The sequence below is a fragment of the Sesamum indicum genome, linkage group LG6, assembly GCF_026168435.1.
Source record: "Sesamum indicum cultivar Baizhima isolate 11 linkage group LG6, ASM2616843v1, whole genome shotgun sequence".
In the NCBI taxonomy this organism is placed as follows: Eukaryota; Viridiplantae; Streptophyta; class Magnoliopsida; order Lamiales; family Pedaliaceae; genus Sesamum; species Sesamum indicum.
In genome coordinates this window covers 26,131,153-26,154,465 of record NC_142662.1, presented here as the reverse complement: position 1 = coordinate 26,154,465, position 23,313 = coordinate 26,131,153, and the positions used below count along the sequence as shown (strand labels likewise).

Sequence of the window (23,313 nt, the reverse complement as noted above, 5' to 3'; positions counted from 1 at the left end):
CACAACCTATTCCCAAGCGTGTGGGTGTGATGGTGCTGCCATTGTTGAGTTCAAAAATGAAACTGTAACTCACAGAACAGAGGATGTTGGCATCATTGGAGAATCACTGTACGTTTTTCCTTTTTTTTTTTTTTTTTTTGAACTTCTGCATAGCTGGATCTTTCATTCTTCTTTCTATTGGTCCACGTCAGTTCATTGGTTGGTTAGGTTGGGCAGATTAATCATACTGCAAACTGCTATTTTCTATTTAAATTATGTGGTAAAAAGAATAGTAAAGTTGTCGTCTAATAATAAATTTGAATTTGGTCGAAATCAATTCAGACCAAAAAAAAAGAAATTTGGATGCAAGAACAATGATTACTGTACGGGTGGGCACGGAGTAGATATACCTCTTTCGTCTTAGGTGGGGGACTGGATAACAAGTGATTTGATGGTAGGAGGTTGTTGATATTGTTGGCCCATTACTTCCTCACCGACGGACGGAGATCACCGTATCTTTATTTTGATACGGGTTGTACTCATTCTGCTCCCACTCCCAACAATGTCGGATTCTTGGACTTAAATGTCTCAAAAACTTTAATTTCAATTAATTAAATAATAAATATAATATATTTGAGGTGTAATTATTATATAATTTAAGAAAAATGAGTAAATTATATTTATTTTATAATTAATTTGATTTGATCAAATCTAATTTTGATAAAAAAATCATTAAATTCACCCACCCCATTGAGTATTTCTTGTAGCTGGCCAATTTTTTAACTCATCTATTTCAATGCCAAAAACTACTTTTGTTGGAATCACCATTAATGAGAAAGATTGCAATTTTGGTCCTCTATTACATGATAGTTTGCAATATTCGTCTCATATTTTTTAAGATGGTCAATATTAGTCCAACACTTTAAAAAAATATTGCAAAGTTAGTCTAAATTTGCAATGTTTTTCTAAACTATGGAACTAATGTTGGCTATTTCAAAAAGCATGGGATTAATATTGCAAACTATCCTATATTTTGAAACTAAAATTGCAATTTTCTCCACTATTAATAGCCTTTATGACAATATATACCGTTTCTTGAGTCAATCTTATTATAAAGAAAATTGCTTCAACAAAATGTTTTATTTTCCCATTTGATTTCGTTATCTGTTTTGTAGTACATTTTTTAACAACTCAAGCTTGCAATTTTATTACACGTACAGTTATGAACGGGTTTGAAAATCAGAGTCCGAGGTAAGGACAACTCTGTCTCGAGAATTGAATTTTTTTTTGCAGTTGATAATAATGGTGATGATTAATTCAAGGGAGTTATGATTTTGACCTGATTAGTAGTGAAGCAAGTCTCATGGATACCTCTCATTTACAGCAAAATCACGGGACTGATAATGCCAAATCCAGTTGGGTATAATAACGTTAAATGAATGATGTGGATAATGTAAGAGATTATAATCCTCATCATCAGTCTCACCGTCAGCTTCGAGCTTTGCTGATAATGGTGTGTATATATATATATAATATATATATAATATTAATATAAATACATCACAAGAATTATTAGGTGAAATCGGAGTGCCCCACCACACCACACCACCACTGTTGTTTCTCTCCCGTCTTTTTCCAGAATCTCAAGAACCAACCTACAAATAAACTACTGTTTCCCCCTGTTTGACTCCCCAGTTTTTTTTTTCTTTTAATATCTAGACTAGAAGACAATCCCACGCCACTTCACACATAGTACTCTCTCTCTCTGTCTCTAAAGAAGTGGGTAGCATTTCTTTTTCTTTTCTTTTCAGTTGTGGGTTCCGAATCACATCTTGAAGTTTGAAAAATCCCTTTCTTTTTTTTTTTTTTTTTGGTTTCTTGGGTTTTGTTTATTTTGCAGCAGCTTTTGTTTTCTTTTGCAGCTCTTGTCCTCCGTATTTGTCCACCTTTTATTAGCAGATTAGACACAAATCATAAAGTATTCAAATTCTCGATTAGTTCTCGGCCTATTATGTCTATCTTCACATGCTCCTGATGCTGCTTCGTGCTAGAGTTAAAAGATCTGCATTTTGTCTGGGCACCTGTTGTTTAAGGTACAATAGAAGGAGTTTAGTCCTAATCTTGGGGACCCTTTTGAGAAAATCTGCAAGATTTCCTTGTAACCCTCTTGATTTTGCTGATTTGTCACTTTCTTGGTACCAATTTCCCCCCTTTTCTTGCAAAACCCCTCTTGGGTTTACTGATTGTAAGTTGATCTTGGGAATGCAGTAAGAGTGAGATGATTTTCTTGCATTTAGCTTGTAATTTTTTTGGATAATATATCGAGTAATGTGTTTCACCTATGTCATTTGCAATACCTTATGAGAGAGGCAAATGGGATTTCTGACTATTTGGCGGAGTTCAATTGTTTGCAATTTTATTTCTCTATTCTTGGTATACAGATTTCTGAGAATGCTTGCTTTATTTCTTTTTGTTCACTATACCCACAAAAGAAGAAGCTTCTCTCTTTGTTTTCTTGTGTTCCTTTTATTCCCTCGAAAAGTTGGAACAGAGTGTTCTTTGTAAATCTTCTCTACTTGTAATAAACTTATACATCCTCAAGCAATTTCTAAATGGAGAATTTTTTTCCGGGTATGCCAATGAATAGATCTGTAATGCCTATGTGAAATGTCGTACTGTGTACTTATATTTTTCTAATACCGAAAAACGAATCGGACTGTGTAACACTTGTAGTTTCAAATCTCTGTTTTGGACTCATTTTGGCTTCTTTGAGAATGTATTTGCTGATAATATTATTTTTCATACCACCAGGCGGCAAATTTTGGGGTCGAATATCTTGCCAGATATTTTATATTAAGGTGGTAGATGAACGTTTGTAAAATGGAGAACTATGATATATTGGAGCAGATTGGTAAAGGTTCTTTTGGTTCTGCGCTGCTTGTTAGACATAAACAAGAGAAGAAAAAGTAAGGGAACATTACAATTTCTTTTACAAGTATGATCATTGTAATTTATGCATCAACATTTCTGATTGGTGATCTTTGTTATCTGCTCAACCTGACAGGTATGTCCTGAAGAAAATTCGCCTTGCTCGACAGACTGATAGAACCCGCAGATCTGCCCACCAGGAGGTGACTACTTAATTTGAACTTTCTGCAGTGAACTGAAATCGACTAGTATAAATAGTACTGTGATGACACACTTTGGGGAAACTTGAAATTCAGTTTACTTAGTACGGATGATGGACTTGGGATCTGTATTGTTAAGTTGTAAGGTTCACTTTTACGGGAGATATTCTAGTTTCCTTTTTTTTGGGTAAATGAGATGTGGTTTTTTTGAATAACTACTTATTTAGTCTTCATTGTGTGTAATATAGTGAAACACTTCAGGTACCAAATGGTCTCTCATTCAGAGTTTCTCTTATGCCAGGGAACAAAATAAGAACTGCCATATGTTTGGTTAATAATATGCTCTATGGACTATGATATATGCCTTTGAATTTTAAAGTATGTTTTTGCTCTTGCAGATGGAGCTCATCTCAAAAGTCCAGAATCCATATATTGTGGAGTACAAAGATTCCTGGGTGGAAAGGGTATGTGTATAGTACATGAAACAATTGGTGTCACAGCACCACCTGAAACCAGATGAGTTTTGGGTCCACTTAGAAGGGCGGTTAGGTGAAATGTATGCCTAGCTTTACAGAGCCTCTTCTTCGTTTTTTTTCTTGGAAGTGGAGAGGGGAGTTGGGTTTTAGGGTTGGATTTCTTCTATTGTGGCATTATGCTTTTTAGCCTTTCTTCGCATGTTGAATATAGTAATAATACTGATCAGTTTCTGCCATGCTTACTTTGTCTTTTCTTTTTATTTATTTATCCGATTAACAACATTTTGTATTTCCAGGGTTGTTATGTATGCATTGTGATTGGCTACTGTGAAGGAGGAGACATGTAAGTTGCCTGTTTCCGTAATTGCACTCATCCATGTTTAGGCACACCTTATTGAAACAGAGATGCATTCTGGGACTAGATCATCATCTAGCTGATTATGTTGCAGCATACTTGCACTATTTGTATCTGAATTCTGTATGTGCCTGCCTTAATTTATGTAGGGCAGAAGCCATTAAGAAGGCAAATGGAGTTCATTTCTCTGAGGAGGTTGTCCTAAAACCCTGTTCCGTGCTTATATTTGCTGTATTTTTCATTTTCTTCCCCAACTTATTATTGAATCTGTTAATTGTTACATCTGAGCATCCAAACAGAAGCTTTGCAAGTGGTTAGTTCAACTGTTGATGGCACTTGATTACTTGCATGCCAACCATATACTTCATCGTGATGTCAAGGTATATTGCATCAGCACATTAACACTGATTAAGATGTAAAGGAGCAATGGCAGATTTTAAAGGCTCTTTTTATTTTTTTTTCAGTGTTCGAATATATTTCTGACGAAAGATCAGGACATACGTTTAGGTAACTAATTATTTGTTGCCTGTTAATCTTGGATCCTTCATGAACCCTTTTTGTTGCTGAATCACTAGTAACTCATTTGAGACATCGGTTGCTCTATTCTAAATTTATTTCAATCCTATTATTTTTCAGGGGATTTTGGTCTTGCTAAAGTATTGACTTCTGATGATCTAGCTTCTTCCGTAAGTATAATGGCTGCAATGCAGACTTCTTGAGATTTTGTCTTCTTCAGAAATAGAATTAACTTAGACTGTTCATACGGGATCTGATTGCAGGTAGTTGGTACACCAAGTTATATGTGCCCTGAGCTTCTTGCCGATATACCTTATGGTTCCAAGTCAGACATCTGGTCCTTGGGTAACATATTCACATTTTGGAGTCTCAAATCTTGCTAAATTTCTATTGCATTCTTTTCCTGACAATATACAAAATTTAACGTCTTATTCAGGATGCTGTATGTATGAAATGGCTGCTCACAAACCAGCATTTAAAGCCTTTGTAAGCCAAATTCTGTTATCTGTTTACACATTATGATTGAATTTGTCTATTAGAATTGATGAACGCATACTTGCAAGGCCTGCTCACCGGATTGTGATACATACATTAGAAAGGCTTGTCCCAACATTATAGTGAACCATAGTAGATGAATTTCGTGATCACTAAACATTTTTTATGAAAATGGAATGGTGCAAACTGAGTTAAATTACTTGTCTTGTGCTCAGATCTGTTTTGTTTTTTGTCATAGATTTCCTACTGATTGTATTTTGCTTCATGAACAGGATATACAAGGTCTAATCAACAAAATAAATAAATCCATTGTGTCTCCGCTTCCAACCATGTATTCTGGTCCATTGTGAGTCCATTACCTGACTCATGTGTATTGATGCCTGCTGTTTATGTGTATACTGCATTCTGGAGAGCACTTTGTTTCTTCTCTAACTTGTAGGTCTTGCACATATCTTTTTTTCCAGCCGTGGGCTTGTCAAGAGTATGCTCCGTAAAAATCCAGAGCTTAGACCAAGTGTATGTTACGTTTTCTTTCCTTTTTATACCCCTCACCCCAATGCATACACTGTTGCCTGTAACAATCCTGCTTTTCTGTGTCCAGGCTGCTGACTTGCTCAGGCATCCACATCTTCGTCCCTATATCCTGAATGTGCATCTTAAGTCTAACAACCCCAGGTGGCATACTTTTCCCTCTCTATCATCTGATGCCAATTTTGTCAAGAAACCGACTGCAGCTGTCAAAACGGAAAAAAGGCTATCGTTTGGCAACAATAGAGCTTTGAATCCTAGTATATCAGGAAATGATCTGGACACTCCATGTTCTTCTCGAAGAGCACAAAAATCTTTGAGCCATTTGAATGATAATAAATTCTCTAAATTGTCTATTGGTAGTGTGGGTGATGATGTAGGTGTCAAAAAGTTGCCAACCACAAAGTTATCAAGTGCTCTAAGAACCCCTAGATTGGCTTCAGCAAAGGCTCCTGTCAATCCTAGAAGACAGTCGACTCCATCAAAAATATCCAACCCTGGTTCAACCCGTGAATTGGTTAGTTTCTTTCAGTCAATCATTTATTTCATTTCCATGATACTACTGGTTGATTGGTGTTTCTTGACAATTATAAATGCTACTATTCTTGATAATTGTATCTTGTGATAAACTCAGTGGGTTTACATGATGCATATGCAGCTTCCAGTGTCACACACCCCAGCTAGAAAACCTGCTCAATCGACACGACGAGCATCTCTTCCACTGTCTACAAGAGCTGTGCCCACCAGCTCCCCCTACAAACGAAATGTTGGTCTACTTGGTAGCGTGGAGTCCCCTGATGTCTCCGTCAATGCCCCGCGAATCGACAAGATGGTTGAGTTTCCTTTGGCGTCTTCAGATGACCCGTTGCTACCAAGTCGCAGAAGTTCCTTGACCTCCGCTCAGTGCTCTTATGCCTCACCATATGGTACTGATCGTTCCATCACCAAAGACAAGTGCATGGTTCAGATTCTTGATAGAACATTTACCAGGCCACACTCTGCTCACGGTGTTCAATACATGGGAAGTGAGTGCTCGGAGCATAATCCAACGAGTGGTGGAGGTTCAAGCCGTTCGTCTTCGGATTCTCGTCAACGCAGGTTCGATACCTCATCGTACCAGCAGAGAGCTGAAGCGCTGGAAGGGTTGCTTGAGTTTAGTGCCCAACTATTGCAGCAAGAACGGTTCGACGAGCTTCAAGTGCTGCTGAAACCATTCGGGCCCGAAAAGGTTTCCCCTAGAGAAACTGCCATATGGCTGACCAAGAGTTTCAAGGAGAACGTAGCGTGATAAGAACTGCGCAACAAACCTTATCATGATTCATGATGCTGGTTTTTCCAATTACCCCAAATTAACAGCTAATGCAGGCTAGGAAACGTTGACTCTTCTCGGTGTAGTAAGTCTATCTTGTTGGATGACTTGTTATGTCCAAATGTGTACATTCTGTAGTAGATGGAGTTATGCTGAGGCTCAGCAGCTGAGAAAATGTGCGTGAATGACTTGTTCATGGGAAAGTTGAAATCTAGGATACCATTTGTTGACTGTTTCTGTCTTCTCGATATGGAATTAGTAGTTGTGGAGTTTTAACTGCTGGAAGAATGATTCCTGTTTCTTTTTCTTTGCACCTTGTGATCCTACATAGGAAATTTAACTATAATTCAAGAAATGCTAATATTAATGTTTATTGCTGTCTTGTCTGCTCTTACCTCTGACCTTCTTTTGCTAAAAAATGTTGTAAATTTGATTACCAGATAATGTTTGGAAATTTAATTAATTAATGTTTAAATAAGTATAATTGAGAAGATAATCTATTTTCATTGCTTCTAATTATTTGAACTGTATCAAAGCACAAAGCCCATATACTGACTGGGAAGCTTAAACCTCTGACCTCCAAAACCTCAAACGCCCGGGCGCCCAGAAATTTGCTCCCCGGAGATGGAAGAAATTCTCGAACTCTACGAACTTGAATATATCGATCTTATAGCGTTGTTGTCCGACGAAAAGCCGGCATCAAACGAAAAAAGTCGATGGCTCGAGTTAATTTCTAAAACAATAATGCAAAACCTGGGGCGGGGTGGGCCGGGCCTGCTATCCATCAAAGGCGTCCCCGAAGCCCGAACTCTCCGCCAGACCCTCCTCCCGTTTGCCCGGAAACTCGCTCTTCTGGATCATGATGATCGGAAACGGATTCTGAAGGTAAAAATCAAATCTTGCAATTGAATGTAATTAGATTTAAAGTGTATTTTTATGTTAACTGTTTTTTCTTTCTTTTATTTTTTCCCTATTTCTGATGAGTTGTAGGATCATAATTTGGGGAGTGATGTGCCATTAAAGAATTTGGACAGAATTGTGTCCTCTTTCGCAATGAAACTGAAGTATGACCAAGAGTTTAATGTTAAAGTTAAGAGTAACGAAATGGATAGTGCGGTGGATGGTGGAGAATTCAAAGACCTAGGGCTCGCATTTAAAGAATTAGGGTTTTGTATGATGAAATTAGGGCTTTGCCTTGCTCGAGTTTGTGATAAGTTAATTGGTGGCTGTGAGCTGGAACAGAGTTTATTGCAATGTGGAACAGCGAAAGGCCGGTTGATACATTATCATTCAGTAACTGATAATGCTGCCATTAAAGAAGCAGCAAGCAGAAAACGCCGTGGTAGAGGTGGTAAAGTTAATTTGAGGGAGAATGTTCCATTAGGTGATGATGGTGACGCGGATTTGTGGCAGCAGTGGCATTATGATTATGGTATATTTACAATTTTGACAGCTCCCATGTTTATGTTGTCGGATGGAAGTGATTCGCAAGAATGTGAGTCTCCCCGCAGCCACACATATTTGCAAGTATTCCATCCAGAGACGAATCGCGTACTTATGGTGAAAGCATCTAAAGCTAGTTTTATCGTTCAGGTAGGAGAATCAGCTGATGTATTGTCGAAGGGGAGGCTTCGAGCAACCCTTCATAGTGTTTGCAGACATGCCAAGATGGATAATTTGAGCCGGGAGACCTTTGTTGTATTTTTACAGCCGGCATGGAGCAAGACCTTTTCACTTTCAGACTACCCATTTGAAGGTTTAACTTCAGGTGATCAGGATACTACAAAGTCATACAATGAGGAAATGCATGGTGTAGTGCAGGAATCGAATGGATTGACTCAAAAAATTCATGAGATTGTTCCTCCTCTATCTTCACGATTGCGGGATGGGATGACTTTTGCTGAATTTTCGAGAGAAACCACAAAGCAATACTATAGTGGTAGCGGCTTGCAGTCAAACAGATAGGATAAGGTACTGCTCTTTTTTTCTTCCCGATATAGTTTGTGTTATTCTTCTCAGTCGCGCTAGCTAAGAAACATTGTATCACGAGGAAACGGATGACCTTCTATTCATTTTTTTTGGCTTCAGTGCAAATCTGAGCATAACTTGTTGCAATTAATTTAAGTTTCTCTGTCACAAGTTCACATAGTCAGCGGCTACATCAAAACCAGAGTCACTGGAATCCTTCACACCAAATTCATCAAGTATCAAACTTCAGGAAATTAGACAAACATCAACAGTTTTGTGTTTTTAGACATACTAATAGTAAATAAAAGCTGCCTGAGATAATAGTAAATAACAGAGGAGGATGCTATGGACTATGGTTAAACTTTCTTTTCCTGTTGTTGCACTATTCCGTTTGATGTTTGATGTGATTTGTGATCGTACCAAGTTGGGTGATTGCTCTTTCTCGTGACATCCATCAGTATCATACCAAAGTTGATTTGCTTGAGGATGTTTCTTGTTAAGGTTAGTACCAAGTAGCAATTTATTGAACTCTGCAATGATTAATCTAAACACAATTTTTCATTTTTCGACACAAAAATGCAGAACTTTACTTTCATACATATAACTAATCATATCTTAGAATGAACTCAAAGCCCTGTTCTTCAACTTGAGATTGTTCCTGTTTTGCATGCATGCCCATTAACTAAGATTCAGAAAATCATTCCCCTGAGATGATCATCTGCTGAAAAGTTCCGATTAGTGTGCATGCGGGTGACTGAGAAACCTGACGGGGATTTCTACAGTTCATACGTTCCATCACTGTAAATCCAGTTTTTCACTTTGCATCATGCTGCACGTTCACCCTTGTGTAGAAAGTAAAAATAAGTCCCAGAAATTGAAAAGTAGCTATCTTGTCCGAAATTATTCCATAAAAAAGAAAAGGAGAAAGAACACAATTATGAATGCAAAAACTGAAAAAGAGAGGACAACGTGATGATTTGAGTCTATGAAGGCAAAGGGAATAAAGGTGTTTCTTTATACTGGCCAGAAATCATGGTCCCCAGTAAAAATTAAATGCTTTAAACAAAGAAAGCTGATGCTTCTTCATGTTTACAGATGCAATTGCTGAGATGAACTCTGGAGAGAAACAGAGTTTTCAGGGGGAAGATGATGATATCAGAAGGGGCATATGATGACGCATTTCAGGCACGCCTTTGGTTACAGGAAATGGGGCAGATTTTCGCAGTGTTGAGGCTCAAAGATGTTTGGGCGTCCAAACAAGGTTGGTCGGCCTGCGATGTTGCCAATACCCAAGACATCCAGGGGGACAACCTTACACTCACCAATTACCTCATTCTTTGTCTTCTTTTCTATCACATTATCCCCTCCCCTGTCTTGAGAATAGTTAGAAATTTTTACTTGTCTGCTCTATTATCGAGGTGTGATTACTGGATGTTACTTTTACTATACTAGTTGAAAGTGGTGATTTAAGAATAGCCTGTCTTGGTTAATTCTTGGATTCGATGTCTTAAACGTAGATCATCATAATCCAATAGTTTAATTGTCTCGTGATCAATTTGGGAAAATCATTTATTTCTTGAAAGATTCTCTTCTTACACTTTAGTTTCTTATAGCTTTCTAGTATCGAATGTGTAAAAGTTTGACTCGTTGTTACAATTTTTTGAGTTGAACATCAATCATGAACTTGATCTTGCATATAATACATAAAATAACAAAGATTATTCAACAAATAATGATCTTGATAAAGACCCATCAAAATTCACAGAGCAAGAAGTGGAAAAAGATGGTACAAAGAGAGGAAAAGATGTGAACTGATCATTTGTTGTTTGGGATCCCAATGAAGAAAAAGAGAATAAAAGAAACAAGTTTTCACAAATAATAGTAGTCATACGCTTTTCCTCGAAAACAAAACCCAAAAAAGAAAAAGAGCCACTCCAAAAAAAATAAAAAAAAAGAGGTACATACTTCCTTTCTTTATCATTGGAGACAGTTTTACTGCTGTCTGAGGCCCCTGATGTGTGTTTATATTGCATATACTGGCTTGTACCTCGAGCACCAACATGTTCTTCCTCTCAGTGTACAACACATATGAAGCTGGAATCGGAGGAATTGTAGACAACCCTACTGCAGGGAATCTGCGCATTTGCTAAAAAGAACACTAACAGTACTTTAAAGTTTAAACAGACTCTGGCCCCATTGACTGCAGCACCAAAATCCCTCAAATCTATTGACCAAGTGGGCCGGGCTGGTGGGCCCGATCACTCAGTAGGCCCTCCTCAACATATTCAAATTCTCTATAAAATTCCACATACACAAATACTCATGCAAGAATTTCCAAAAGCAACACAAACTACACTGTCCCATTAGTGTTCCCACCAGTTCCTGTTCACAAATCAGAAGCATGCATCACAACAATAGCAAAATGGACTTACTCTGGGCAGAGAAGGGGCCGAACGGCGAACTTCAGCTGCCGGAAAGCCCGAGAGGGCCGATGGAGTTCCTGTCGAGGTCTTGGAGTGCTTCAGCACTTCAAGTCTCCAAAGCATTGGCCCCTCCAAATCCCTCTTCAATGCTGCCAAAAACCAGTGCTGTTAGTGTTACAAACACAGCCACAATACCTGAAAATGCTGCCGGAGAAGAAGAAGAGTCTGCCAAGCTTTCTGGGAACACCTTCTCCTTTGCTTCTTCCGCTACTTCTCAGCTGATTCTGGAGCGTATAATGTCTCAATCTGTGAGTTTTGGAGAAGTTAATGAAGTTGGTTAATTTTCTTGAAAAAGAAGCAACCCTGCATGATTGTTCTTTTCCTGTAAGATGAAGAAGAGAGAGACAGGAATTTCATGTGTTTATTTCTTGTTATTATTGAGATGGAGTTCCTGTTCTTTGTTTGATTATTGTGTGTCTGTTTTAGTTCTTGTGTTGATGTGAAATGTGGGATGAAATGTAGGAAATATCACCATTAACATCAGGAAGGCTGTCTCATAGTAGTGGACCTCTCAATGGTTGTCTTACTGAGGAAACTGAGAGTCCTCCAATCTCCCCTTCCGACGAGTACGAAGATGTTGTTAAGGTATATATGTTCTTTATATCCTTGAAATTTTAACCAAAATTATTAGATTTGAACCAATTATATTGTAAATACTTTACAAGGTAAGTTATGAGAGAGTGACTAATATCACACATGCTCAGTGATTGATTCGATTCAGCTAATCTTTATTTGGATAAAAAATTTCCCATCATATCTTAGATTGTCATAAATCAATTTCTTACCTGGTTAATGTTGTCTACTCTATTTTTAGTACTATTCCACCATTTATTTATTTATGGGTTCATAGAAATGGTCCAAGATACACAATACAAGATGGAAGTGATCATGATTAGTCAATGATAGGATCTTTGTATAAAACATAAGGCGGCTAACATTAGAGCTTTCACAACGTATTTTGCAGAAAAGTGAAGAACAAAGAACGCTTTTGTCACTCTCGATATTAACTTTTGTTTCTTTACAAGAACACTTTAGCCGTCCCCAAACTCTCCTTTTTGACTTTATTAAATGCTCACAAACACCCATTTATCCATCCCTATCCCCCTTTGATTTCACATGCCAGCTAATAACTTTGAACAATTTTCACCACTTTATCCCACCAAAGATTGTATTAAAAGAAGCGTTCTCAGACCAAAAACAAAAGATCATTCCTAGCATTTAACCAGAGAATCCATGGACTCATCACTTGCACCTAAATTGTTTAAAGCTACTGGGATAAATTTGGGAGACTTCTTGCTCCACTTATTCCATGTTAACTGACTTTTCCACTTACTTTTAAGTTTTGCTCCCTTTTATTTTATTTCAATATTCTAATTCGGGACTGGTAATGTTGATCACGTGAATTTGTATTCAAATCAATCATAAGCCCTTAAATACAAAATCATACCATCTTCATGTGTTAATACAATGATTCACAACTCATGTGGGTACTAATTTACATAGAAGACTAAATCAAATTTCCTAATCTGACCCCAACATTTACTACCGCCAAGCAACATATTTAGACTAGCATAACCAACAGGCAGCAGCACCTAGTTCAAATCAGTCTCTTCCAACTTTTCCTTTTTTCGTGAATTTTCATGACTTCCGACTTTTTACCCGTCTGACATTTTCTTGACATGTTTTAACTAACATCGACAGATTTACAGCTTTAGGACTAATGTGATGTCATGAAATAAATCAAGCCACTCAGTAATCAATCCGAGATCTGAAGTTAAAAGCTAGTCCAATCTACGTTTATTACATAATTAACAAGACCAAGGTTGAAGAAATTGTATTCAATTTGATTAAAATTGGTGTAAAATTGGCATAATTAATCATTAAACCATGTCCGGTGTATGATTCTTTGTAATATTGTTCTCGGTTGCTGTCTGTGTAAGTACTGATCCAGCTAACTCCATTGGTTAATTTTCACAAACTGTTCAGTATTTGCGTGCAAACAACACTCTCCAACCCTTGTTCACCGGTACCCCAAGAGCTGGTTATAACGGTGGCGGTGCTGGCGGGGCTAATACTCCGGGGGGCAAGACGGTTGGGAGGTGGTTGAAGGAGCGAAGGGAGAAGAAGAAAGAAGAAACCAGAACCCAGAATGCGCAGCTCCACGCTGCTGTCTCTGTAGCTGGGGTGGCTGCAGCCATTGCTGCAATAGCAGCCGCGACAGCGGCTGCATCTGCAAAGGGAAAAGATGAACAGATGATGAAGACGGACATGGCGGTTGCTTCAGCCGCCACTCTGGTGGCCGCGCAGTGCGTGGAGGCGGCAGAGACAATGGGAGCGGACCGTGACCACCTCATGTCCGCCATTAGTTCTGCTGTCAACGTTCGTTCGCATGGTGATATATCCACTCTCACCGCTGCTGCAGCCACAGGTGAACTAGAATCAGGCGGAAGATTCAGTTTTCAACAGCACCGAGCAAGAAAACTTGAATTGATTGATCCAATTACATAAACTAACAGTTCGCGCTATCCACTGTGCTTTCAGCTTTGCGGGGCGTGGCGACATTGAAGGCGCGGGCGTTGAAAGAAGTGTGGAACGTTGCAGCGGCGATTCCGATCGAAAGAGGTATCAGTTTAGGCACAGGAAACAACTCCAGCAGCAGTAATTCTAGCGGCTATTGCGAGGAAATGGTTCCTGAAGAGAACTTCCTGGCAGCCTGTAATCAGGAGATGCTTGCTCGAGGCAGTGAACTGCTCAAAAGAACCCGCAAAGGTATTTTGTTTTCTCACTAACTGGAAATATTCTGCTACCTAATTATGTTGCTTGATGCAAATCTTGACTGCTGCAGGTGATCTTCACTGGAAGATTGTCTCTGTTTATGTCCATCGAAGTGGAAATGTAAGTTTTGTCTCATTTGATATTCAAGAATAGACAGGAAAATCCTGTCTCTGTTTCAAGGTTTCAATAATCTCATTGATGTTTTGCAGGTGATGCTGAAGATGAAGAGCAAACATGTAGCAAATACCATTACCAAGAAGAAGAAAAGTAGGATCAAGTTCTTGATCTCACATTTATGTACTATAACTGTTCTGTATTAGAATGTCGGATTTCATCCTACTTGCTCTTTGTGATTTACAGATGTGGTTGTAGATGTTTGTAAAGACGTCCCCGCATGGCCGGGGAGACATCTATTCGAGGATGGAGAGCAGAGACGATATTTCGGGCTAAAAACAGAAGGGCGTGGCATAGTGGAGTTCGAGTGCAAGAATGCAAGAGAGTATGAAATGTGGACACAGGGTGTCTCCAGGCTTCTCTCAGTTGTAACTGAAAGGAAGAGAAGGCATTATAAATAGCTGAAACAGCTGAACTTTGCGATAAACGGAATTTTATGTAGCCTACTCTACTGCAGATGGCATAGGCATCTTCTCATTCTCATCAGAATTATGCCTGTAACTTGTAATATTATCTCTTTTGCTGCTGGTTCTGAAGGTAAGTTTGTGGAATTATCCATGTTAACACAATTGTTTCTTTGACAATTACAACTTAAAAAACAGCTACATGATGTTTATTTCTCTTCACAAAAACAACAATCTTCATCATACCAAACAAGTAAAATGATCACGAAGATTACATAGAGACGTGAAGGTATATTCTCAACGATCCGCAGCTCTGAATATTTTCAGCAGCTGGAGTAAGATGTTGAGGACATCTAGATACAGGGCAACGGATGCCCAGATATAATCGTCGTATGAATTCCGTTTGATCAGATTATCAGTATCGTATATGATGTAAGCACAAAATACTATCACAGCGAGTCCACTGTATATTATGTCGGAGATCTTCCCCATAGGAAAAAAAATCTGCAATAAGTGAACAAGTAGGTGTCAGTAACAATGAAAGCTGGAGCAAGAATCACAACATAGATAAATCCACAAACCTGGAATATGGAAAACATCACAAGTATAACTAGAATGCTCAACAGGAAGGGAGCAAGGAACCCGAAATCTTGGCCTCTCTTTGCTGCCCAGAATGTGTATAAAGTGAGACTGATAACCACAACTGTTGTTGCTATCACTGACTCTATTACTATTTTCCCTGTAGTAGTTTAGTCCATTAGTACTCGAAGAAATTTGCCTTTTTATCAGAGCACAATCTTATGACTTATGCCAGTGAGTTTACAATGAAGAAAGAAAAACCAACTCACCACTAACGAATGCACAAACGATGCCTAAGGCGAGACCAAAGCACAAAGTGAATATCCCGAGCAGAACAAAGTTCAAGGGATGCTTAAGTTTGCAAAAGTAGAGAGGACAAAGAACTGCAAAACAAGTAAGTAATATCAATAACCAAATACATAAACTAATCAGGCATCTGAAGGATTTCGTCTATCTTCCTTCCCTTACCGATGGTAGGAATTAACACGATAGCAACATAAACGGCTAAGCCAATCCTGGTGGTGGCAAAGAATGTAGCAACGGGATGGACAGCAACAACAAGGGCTGCAAAAGCAATAGTGACAAGAAGTTGAACAGTAAGTATTGAATAAACCTTCCTAATAAATGCCCATCTAAGTTCCGGTCTTTCCTGCATCAACGGATACAAAAGGCTGCTCCCGGCCTCCACATCGTTCTTCGGGTTAGACATCCTTCAGACTGCTTCCCAACACAAACTTAATTACAAAGTAGAGATTGCCTCCTTTGGGAGTTCTTAGCAAACAAAAGAGAACTACAACTTATATAGCTTGACGAAGGACTAACCTCTGTGAAAGAATCAAGAAAGGCTGCCGGTGCTCACCTAATACAAGCTAAAAAAACAATAACAATGGCAATTTGGTGTTAAAATGCTTGAAATTTGCAAGTACACGTGCCTCGCCATAATATTATACAGAAAGTACAGTCGGATTCTCCAACTTGGCTGTAGAGAATATATATACCAACGAAGCAGCCAGGTTGACCGAGACTGGCGACAAAGATTCTGACCATGCCTGGTCCTTCTGAGTTGTTGTGATCTCTCTCAGGGGAGGACAAGTTATGCTACCTGGTTGATAATTGCATTGTACATGAGATTATAAATTAACATCGAGACCAGTTGGTCCTGTTTCCAGTTCCAATCTCCTACGAATTAGGAGACATTTTTATGGGCTTTAATGCAATTTAAATAGCTATATTTTGAAGAATACAAGGAAATAAGTATTTTATTTTTTTTAAAGGCATTGTTTGACTGTTTTCCACACAATAGATGGGTATATTGCAATTTTCCCTAACTATAAATGATGTACGTTAATTCACACGGAAAGGTGTTGGAAGAGAGAGAGGTAGCCATTAAGCAAAAAAATTCATTTCATAACGTAGTTGGCTTAAAGAACATAATATTCCACTGGTTACTGAAAAAGCAATCCACAGAAGGAGGACCCATCATTTACATGCCGTATATTGATCAAATGAGAAGAAAATTACAACTCTTTAGCTATCTAATTCTCAGCAGCTCTGAAAACCGTCAACAAAGACAGGAAGAGGTTGATGACATCTAGGTACAGTGCTACTGCAGCCCAAATGTACTCGTCATATGTATACCGCTTGATCAGATTATCAGTGTCGTAGATGATGTAGCCACAGAAGATTATTGATGCCAAGCAGCCGTAAATCATCACGCTTATCCTCCCCAGAGGGAATAAGATCTGCAACACAAGTTGATCAAACAATCAACACCTTCTCGCCTTACAATCATCCGTCGTCATATTTACCAGGCAAAAAATTGGAGTACAAAAGGTGTATAGAATTGCTGACCTGAATCAGCGCAAACAGCATAAGAACAACAACAGCGCCAAACAGGAAAGGCCCGAGGAAATTGAAATCGTGGCCTCTCTTTGCAGCCCAGAATGTGTATAGAGTGAGACTGACAACCACCACAGCAGTCAAGATAACAGACTCCAGAATAACTTTTCCTGCAGCCAATACAAACCATATACATTTCAGAAGCCAGCAGATTATTATTGACAAATAGAAGTACCTTGTTCAAAATTTGGAGATTAACCGTTCCAGCTTGGTAAGGTCGTCAATCAATGTTGAGCATTGCTAGTGTCTACAGTGTTATGATTGGCAAAAAAACAGAGCAACTATACATAAGTTCCTAGAACTTGGAGCTCAAACTGAAGTTCCAAGGCAATATGATATCCACGTTTCTTTTGTCAGAAGGATGGAAAACAAATGATAACCCAGGTTCAAAAACTTCACATATATATCATAGGCAAACCACCATTCACTCGTTCTCCACGGCAGAAATTGCTGTATAAGTTCAGCATCGGAGGTTATCATCTAAAATCGAAAATCATATCCAAATGGAAGACTCAAGAACTCTACGAATACGACTCCAAATTAAGTGGGGGAACAGACAGGAAGCATTTGAAGCGCAATTGAAAACAGGGCTACAAAATGAAGAAAATTGAAAGTTCCAAGTAAAGAGTCTCAAGCACAAGCAAAGAATATTGTCTTTCTACATTCACAGCAACAACAGAACTCAGAACTCCGATGCATAATTTCTTTCTCTGAACAATAACTTACCGAACAACAAGACCATCAGTTCACAAATTCATTCAATTAGTTCAAGAAATACACAATAAAAATCTAAATATCAAGCACAGAATCACTCACCACTGGTGTACGCACATGTCAACCCCACCGCAAATGCAAGCGCCAGAGTGAAAACCCCAAGCAGAAAATAGTTCACAGGATGCCTCTGGTAATAATAATACAAAGGGCACAAAACTGCAACCCCAAGAAAACAAACAAATCCATCAGAACTTTACACCCCATCTTAATAAGATCAAAAACTCATTTGAACACCCAAAAAAAAAAAAAAAAAGAAAGAGAAAACGTACCAATGAATGGGGTGATGATCAGAACAATGTAAAGCGCCAAACCAGCACCAGTAGTCGCAAAGAAATGCGCTATCGGGTGAACGGTTACAACGACAGCAGCAACAGCAATTGTGAGAAGCAACTGGATACTGACAATTGTGTATATTTTCCGAATAAACGACCACCGAAGTTCTGGGCTCTCCAGCATCATCGGATACAGCGGCCTGGCGCCGACTTCCACGTCATTTTTCCGGTAAGGCTGACCCCACATCGTCACAACAGGTTCCGATATTATCAGTTAAGTAAGAGATTCAAGAAAAAAAAACCGGGCTTTGTTTATAAACTTCTGTATTGCGGTTGCGGGCTTTAGGAGTTTTGGATTACTTAGCGGCGAGGGCAGTGTGTGCATATATATGTATATATTGAGAAACTGCTGGGATTGAGAAGACGAAGGAAACTTCTTGATGTGTCGGGTTGAAGCGCATGGGTGGGAAAGACACGTGTCTTTACCGGAACAAATTCCAGACTTCTCCTGATTGGTCTCCAACAACTATAAGTTATTTGCATAATATTATCTGATTCTTGATATCACTAATAAAAGGATTAAATATATTTTATTCCCTAAATTATTCTTAATGTCCCCTAAATTAGTAAATGCAATACTTACACATTTGATCGAATAAAATTATTTTTCATATTTTGAATTATATTATTTTTAATATATTTTAGTATTTTTCATATTAAATTATTACCAACTTATTTTTTAACTACAAAGAATTTTTAATAAGTGAAGAACATAAATTAAAAATACGATTTATATATATATAAGATACACAATAAAATATAATATTCCAACAAGTATATATAAGTTGTTGATATATTATATTAGTTGTGTATTCGTTATATGATATATTAACTTATTACTCTACTATTAAGTTAAATTCTTTACTTTTAAAAATTTATTTTTAATTAAAAATAATTTGATAATATTTAATGTGTAAGGTAATAAAATATAATGTGAATAATATAATTATTTTAGACATGAACGGTGATTTTTTCTAATAAAAAAAATAAATGTTATATATATTGCATCAAAAATAATTCAGGGGCCAAAATCTATTTGACCCATTAATAAATGAACAAAGATTGTATCTTTCATGAATTTTAATTTTAAGATCAACCTATTTATAACTATTTCTTTTGCAAATTTACATTTAATGTCTAATCCTAAGATTGTTTATGTTTGAATAATAAATGTTTGGTCAAGTTTAAATGTTGGACTATACGCTGATTGCTTTTTCTATTTCAAAAATTCTTGTATTTTTTGTTTCATTTTAATATATATATATATCATGTGTATAATATTTCTTTGAAAACAAACTAAATATGATGAATTATAATGAACTATTATAAGGTAAGTATTAATATGAATAGACGCTCGTTGTTTGAAAAATTATAAATATTTTTTATATTTGATAAAGTTATAGAATTTTTTTATAGAGGTTTGGAATTGACACTTTGCTCTTACTATATCTTTTTCTTTTTATTGAAAAAATTAAAAATCATAAAAAAATTAAAAATTAAAAAGGACATTTTGATCGATTCACTATATAAAATAAATGAAAACTTAATGAATTAAACTAATTGTTAGACCACTGGTAAAAAATAAAAAAATATTTATAATTATATCAAATTCTAAAAAAATTGGTTATAATTTATGCATATAAATAAAATAGTCTTTAAACACGTAATGCATAAAAGTAGACAAAACTCGAAATAGAAGATAATTTGGAAGACTACACGTCAATTAACAAATAAGGAAAATAGGGTTAGGTTTCACATTTTTTCTAGCAACTTCTATACAACCTTTTTCTAGTTTTGTGGGGTGGGCTGAAACCGACACAGGTTTACTCTGTCTTAGAGAACACTTTTTCACATTATTACATTTGAAACAAAGGCAGCTGCAAATTTCGAGATATGTAAAGAATTAAGGAATATGTCGATTATGAGATGCTTTGCTTCACAAACTTTACTAAGGCCGCATCTCTCTTTCTCTCTCTCTCTACTGGGTCCGACCACTCAAACGCACCATGTTCTAGTTTAGTTGCAGTCCGGCGGAGGATGGCCGTGCGCCACTGGTGGCCACCATCATCTCCACCTGCGCGGACTCCTCCGCCGTCAAGCAGGACTGCTCGTTCTCTTACATACTGACATGAGCTGGGCTCTCTATCGGGAGATCTTAAAGTAGACATTGTTAATGTTTGTTTAGTCTTGTTTTTATTAGTTTTTAAGGTAAGTTTTGATTTCGAAAGGGTGTGTTGCAGTTGGATTATCAATACTAATATAAAAAATTTATATTCATAAATGACTAATAATGACGTTGCTATATCGATTTTTTGTAAAGTAAAAAACGCATCTCAACTAATAAGATAACTCTTTAATTTAATTTTTCGAATTATATTTAATTAATAAATTAATTTTTTTTTATTTTTTTTAATATGATGCAATAATTTAAATATTTTGTTTTTATTCATAATATATTATAAATAAAAATTTATTTATTATATACACGTAAAACAATTTGAAATAACGACTCCCATATTGTCTTAACTAGAGGAATAGAATAGTTGCTGAGATTATTGCGTGGATTACCTTTTAAGAGGCTTACAAGGATGGTTGGTTGTCTCAATCTTTTGAATTTTGGGGCTTCCTATCAAGCGCACCGCTTTCATTAACACATCAGAGAGGACATAAAGGAAGTCTACTATTTTTGTGGGAAAAATGGGGCATGAAAAACTTAATTAATAGTTTGTTATTTTAACGATTTAAGTTACAATAAATGGTTGTTTATTATACGTTATATGATAATAAATCTGTGATACGTGAATAATGGTTAATATCATTTCGTCAATAAATATTCGTTATGTATACTGATCGATCAATAAAATGTATTATTATTATTATTATATATTAACAAAATGTATAGGGGTAGAAGGGTAAGAAATATATGAGATTCAGAGCCTTGCCCCTCAATAATATTAATTGCAAGTACAATGTACAATATATAATAGTACACAAGTTTTTTGATATGTCACACCACATGTGAATATAAGTCAATATTTCTACTATTTTTATATTCAAAGAAAAATACCCTTTGTGGGGTAGATAAAAGGCGACTTCTAATCTTTTCCAGCATTATTTTTGTATTTTAAATTTTTAGTACTAGTTAACTTTATTGTCAATTAATTTTTAGATTTAATTATATTTAGACCCCCTCTATAAATATAAAATTATAATTTTTTTAAAAAAATTAAAATTATACTTACACCCCATTCAAAAATTTATTGGATACATCTAATCTCATTTTCTTAGAATTTGTACGAAAAAATGTTGGCATTAGTTAAAAAACTATATCAAATTTTAATTTTACCCTTCACTTAATATTTTCATATAATATTTGTTTTATTTATAAAGCGAATAGTGTATTGATATTAACCTCACTCCATGGATACACATTATATTTATCTTTTTGTAAATATAGAAAATATAATTGGGAATGTTAAATTAGTGGTAAAATTAAAAAATTATGTACTTCACATGCATACTATGGTTGATTTGAAGAAACGAGATTTCATTTTCCTTGTCCTAATCTGCAAAAAATCCCCCCAAACCAAGAACAGTAAAATTCTTCCCACCCAAAATTAAACCATGCATAAATAAAAAAAAGTTGAAGAAATAATCGCGATGTATTGTACTCTAATCTGCTACCCCCGTTCCGTTACACTCAATCCAAACGAACTAAAGAAGAAAATTATCCAATACATAAAATAATATTTTTACTCTCCATTGCAAATTGTAATAACTCCTGGAAACTTTTCCATTTCTTCTTCCATGTATGCTCTTTGCTTTTCCTCGTAGCTCAAGTATACTAACACTAAATCTTTTATGCATAGGTGGATCTTGCCAAACAAAAAATCATACCTACCTACAACGTCCCACAATGGTAAAATACGCATTTCTCTCAAATAACATGTAGATTCTTTGTTCACTCAACTTCTTCTAACCTCAATTGACATGGGCTTCTTTGTAATTAATTTTTTGAGTGAAAAAAATATTAATTTGAGCCCTAGCTTTCATTTCCCTCTAATAAAGCGGTTTTCGACCACCAAAACCCAACTTCATGTGCACGTACTAACAATCATATGATTTTTTCATTCAATTTTTAATGGAAAAATCACCTAAGACAAATATTGAAAATTGTTCTTAATATATAGGGTACAATGTCAAATACGTGTAACATACAAACTAAATTAAAAATAAATATATGATAACAGACCAAAAATGCGATTTTCCCCTCATACTATTAACACAAAAATTGTGAACTTTTATGGAAATCAAGAACACAGAAAAGGTACAAAGCAATTTGAGGGACGCAAGTGAGAAACAATGTTTGATGCTTAAGGCCACGTTTGGTTTGGTTGGATTGGATTTGGAGAAAAAGAAGGAAGCAAAAGAGAGAATATATATTTTAGTGGAAGAAGGGATGAATAAATAATTACTTATGAATATATATCTATATTCTATTATTAGATGAGAGCAATCTTTTGACGTCTCATTTAATTTTAACCTGATACTAATTTGTAAAATTTTAAATTAATCAATTATTTCATCCAATTATTATGATTTTATATAACTTCTTTTGATAATTTTTTTTCTCATGTATTTTTTGATTTCTTCAATATGATTTCTTATCTTTGTTTGTCCATATGTAGTGAACCAAAATAGTTATATTAATTTATTATCTTAATATATATTTTTAAATACTTTCTTACTGTACAAAAATTATCGATACAATTTATATAAAAAAATATTTTCATTTATAAAAAATTAAAATAAATTACAACATATTTTCTGAAATTTATCACAATTATAAATACCCATCTTATTTGAAAAATTAAGTATCCCTTAAAATTATAAATGCCCTAACAAATACTTCTTATGACAGCTTAATGTGGATGAATATTTGTTAAGATATTCGTAATTTTAAAAGATATTTATAATCTTTTATATAATAAAAAATATTTATAATTGAAATAAATTTTAATTTTAATTTACAAAAGTTAGGCACATATATAGAATATGCCACACTTATTAGTAGATTTTTTTTTAAATACAGTGATATATTGAAAACAAATAATATACTATTATAACATTCGATACACA

At 36.0% G+C, this 23,313-nt stretch overlaps 5 protein-coding genes across 7 annotated transcripts; 3 read left to right on the top strand and 2 right to left on the bottom strand.

The window, feature by feature from the left end:
• Positions 1–1,583: 1,583 nt before the first annotated feature.
• NEK4 (NIMA-related kinase 4) lies at positions 1,584–7,163 on the top strand. Its single transcript, XM_011081598.3, has 15 exons — positions 1,584–2,072; positions 2,791–2,945; positions 3,044–3,110; positions 3,506–3,571; positions 3,880–3,926; positions 4,088–4,133; positions 4,238–4,318; positions 4,403–4,445; positions 4,575–4,624; positions 4,718–4,799; positions 4,891–4,940; positions 5,222–5,295; positions 5,414–5,465; positions 5,551–5,994; positions 6,136–7,163. Exons 2-15 carry the CDS (start codon positions 2,845–2,847, stop codon positions 6,763–6,765), a joined length of 1,833 nt encoding a protein of 610 aa, XP_011079900.1. The 5' UTR covers positions 1,584–2,072; positions 2,791–2,844; the 3' UTR covers positions 6,766–7,163.
• A 143-nt stretch (positions 7,164–7,306) lies between these two features.
• LOC105163303 (2-oxoglutarate (2OG) and Fe(II)-dependent oxygenase superfamily protein) lies at positions 7,307–10,227 on the top strand. 2 transcript variants are annotated; one of them, XR_016066142.1, is made up of 3 exons: positions 7,307–7,671; positions 7,777–9,255; positions 9,850–10,227. XR_016066142.1 is itself a non-coding variant. In XM_011081601.3 (3 exons), the coding sequence occupies exons 1-2, from the start codon at positions 7,411–7,413 to the stop codon at positions 8,749–8,751; spliced, it is 1,236 nt and encodes a 411-aa protein (XP_011079903.1). In that variant the 5' UTR covers positions 7,307–7,410; the 3' UTR covers positions 8,752–8,757; positions 9,850–10,227. The 2 variants fall into 2 exon arrangements, 1 of the variants encoding a protein (XP_011079903.1); XM_011081601.3 differs by having other exon boundaries at positions 7,777–8,757.
• Positions 10,228–11,001: 774 nt separating this feature from the next.
• On the top strand, positions 11,002–14,755 carry LOC105163304 (VAN3-binding protein). The gene is made up of 7 exons (XM_011081602.3): positions 11,002–11,485; positions 11,700–11,822; positions 13,224–13,665; positions 13,779–14,006; positions 14,083–14,132; positions 14,222–14,279; positions 14,373–14,755. Exons 1-7 carry the CDS (start codon positions 11,156–11,158, stop codon positions 14,585–14,587), a joined length of 1,446 nt encoding a protein of 481 aa, XP_011079904.2. The 5' UTR covers positions 11,002–11,155; the 3' UTR covers positions 14,588–14,755.
• On the bottom strand, positions 14,747–16,126 carry LOC105163366 (protein LIFEGUARD 2-like). Of its 2 annotated transcripts, XM_088882052.1 has the most exons (5): positions 15,992–16,126; positions 15,638–15,886; positions 15,439–15,552; positions 15,172–15,329; positions 14,747–15,094 (listed from the first exon to the last, which is right to left on the bottom strand). In XM_088882052.1, exons 2-5 carry the CDS (start codon positions 15,876–15,878, stop codon positions 14,888–14,890), a joined length of 720 nt encoding a protein of 239 aa, XP_088738178.1. In that variant the 5' UTR covers positions 15,879–15,886; positions 15,992–16,126; the 3' UTR covers positions 14,747–14,887. The 2 variants fall into 2 exon arrangements, with proteins under 2 accessions (XP_088738178.1, XP_011079979.1); XM_011081677.3 differs by lacking the exon at positions 15,992–16,126 and having other exon boundaries at positions 15,638–15,974.
• Positions 16,127–16,555: 429 nt separating this feature from the next.
• Positions 16,556–18,513, bottom strand: LOC105163305 (protein LIFEGUARD 2). The gene is made up of 4 exons (XM_011081604.3): positions 18,112–18,513; positions 17,885–17,998; positions 17,021–17,178; positions 16,556–16,911 (listed from the first exon to the last, which is right to left on the bottom strand). The coding sequence occupies exons 1-4, from the start codon at positions 18,359–18,361 to the stop codon at positions 16,705–16,707; spliced, it is 729 nt and encodes a 242-aa protein (XP_011079906.1). The 5' UTR covers positions 18,362–18,513; the 3' UTR covers positions 16,556–16,704.
• Between the last annotated feature and the right edge of the window lie 4,800 nt (positions 18,514–23,313).

What these genes read in the sequence shown, in the direction of transcription:
- NEK4 (XM_011081598.3), top strand. Translation starts at nt 2,845, where the DNA reads ATGAACGTTTGTAAAATGGAGAACTATGATATATTGGAGCAGATTGGT. An exon ending in AAGATTCCTGGGTGGAAAGG is followed by an intron (nt 3,572 to 3,879) that starts GTATGTGTATAG and finishes TTGTATTTCCAG; the next exon opens with GGTTGTTATGTATGCATTGT. An exon ending in AGATCAGGACATACGTTTAG is followed by an intron (nt 4,446 to 4,574) that starts GTAACTAATTAT and finishes ATTATTTTTCAG; the next exon opens with GGGATTTTGGTCTTGCTAAA.
- LOC105163303 (XM_011081601.3), top strand. Translation starts at nt 7,411, where the DNA reads ATGGAAGAAATTCTCGAACTCTACGAACTTGAATATATCGATCTTATA. An exon ending in ATCGGAAACGGATTCTGAAG is followed by an intron (nt 7,672 to 7,776) that starts GTAAAAATCAAA and finishes GATGAGTTGTAG; the next exon opens with GATCATAATTTGGGGAGTGA.
- LOC105163304 (XM_011081602.3), top strand. Translation starts at nt 11,156, where the DNA reads ATGCATCACAACAATAGCAAAATGGACTTACTCTGGGCAGAGAAGGGG. An exon ending in AGCGTATAATGTCTCAATCT is followed by an intron (nt 11,486 to 11,699) that starts GTGAGTTTTGGA and finishes GATGAAATGTAG; the next exon opens with GAAATATCACCATTAACATC. An exon ending in AGTACGAAGATGTTGTTAAG is followed by an intron (nt 11,823 to 13,223) that starts GTATATATGTTC and finishes CAAACTGTTCAG; the next exon opens with TATTTGCGTGCAAACAACAC.
- LOC105163366 (XM_088882052.1), bottom strand. Translation starts at nt 15,878, where the DNA reads ATGTCTAACCCGAAGAACGATGTGGAGGCCGGGAGCAGCCTTTTGTAT. An exon ending in CGTGTTAATTCCTACCATCG is followed by an intron (nt 15,553 to 15,637) that starts GTAAGGGAAGGA and finishes CTTGTTTTGCAG; the next exon opens with TTCTTTGTCCTCTCTACTTT. An exon ending in TGATGTTTTCCATATTCCAG is followed by an intron (nt 15,095 to 15,171) that starts GTTTGTGGATTT and finishes CACTTATTGCAG; the next exon opens with ATTTTTTTTCCTATGGGGAA.
- LOC105163305 (XM_011081604.3), bottom strand. Translation starts at nt 18,361, where the DNA reads ATGTGGGGTCAGCCTTACCGGAAAAATGACGTGGAAGTCGGCGCCAGG. An exon ending in GATCATCACCCCATTCATTG is followed by an intron (nt 17,999 to 18,111) that starts GTACGTTTTCTC and finishes TTGGGGTTGCAG; the next exon opens with TTTTGTGCCCTTTGTATTAT. An exon ending in TGCTGTTTGCGCTGATTCAG is followed by an intron (nt 16,912 to 17,020) that starts GTCAGCAATTCT and finishes CTTGTGTTGCAG; the next exon opens with ATCTTATTCCCTCTGGGGAG.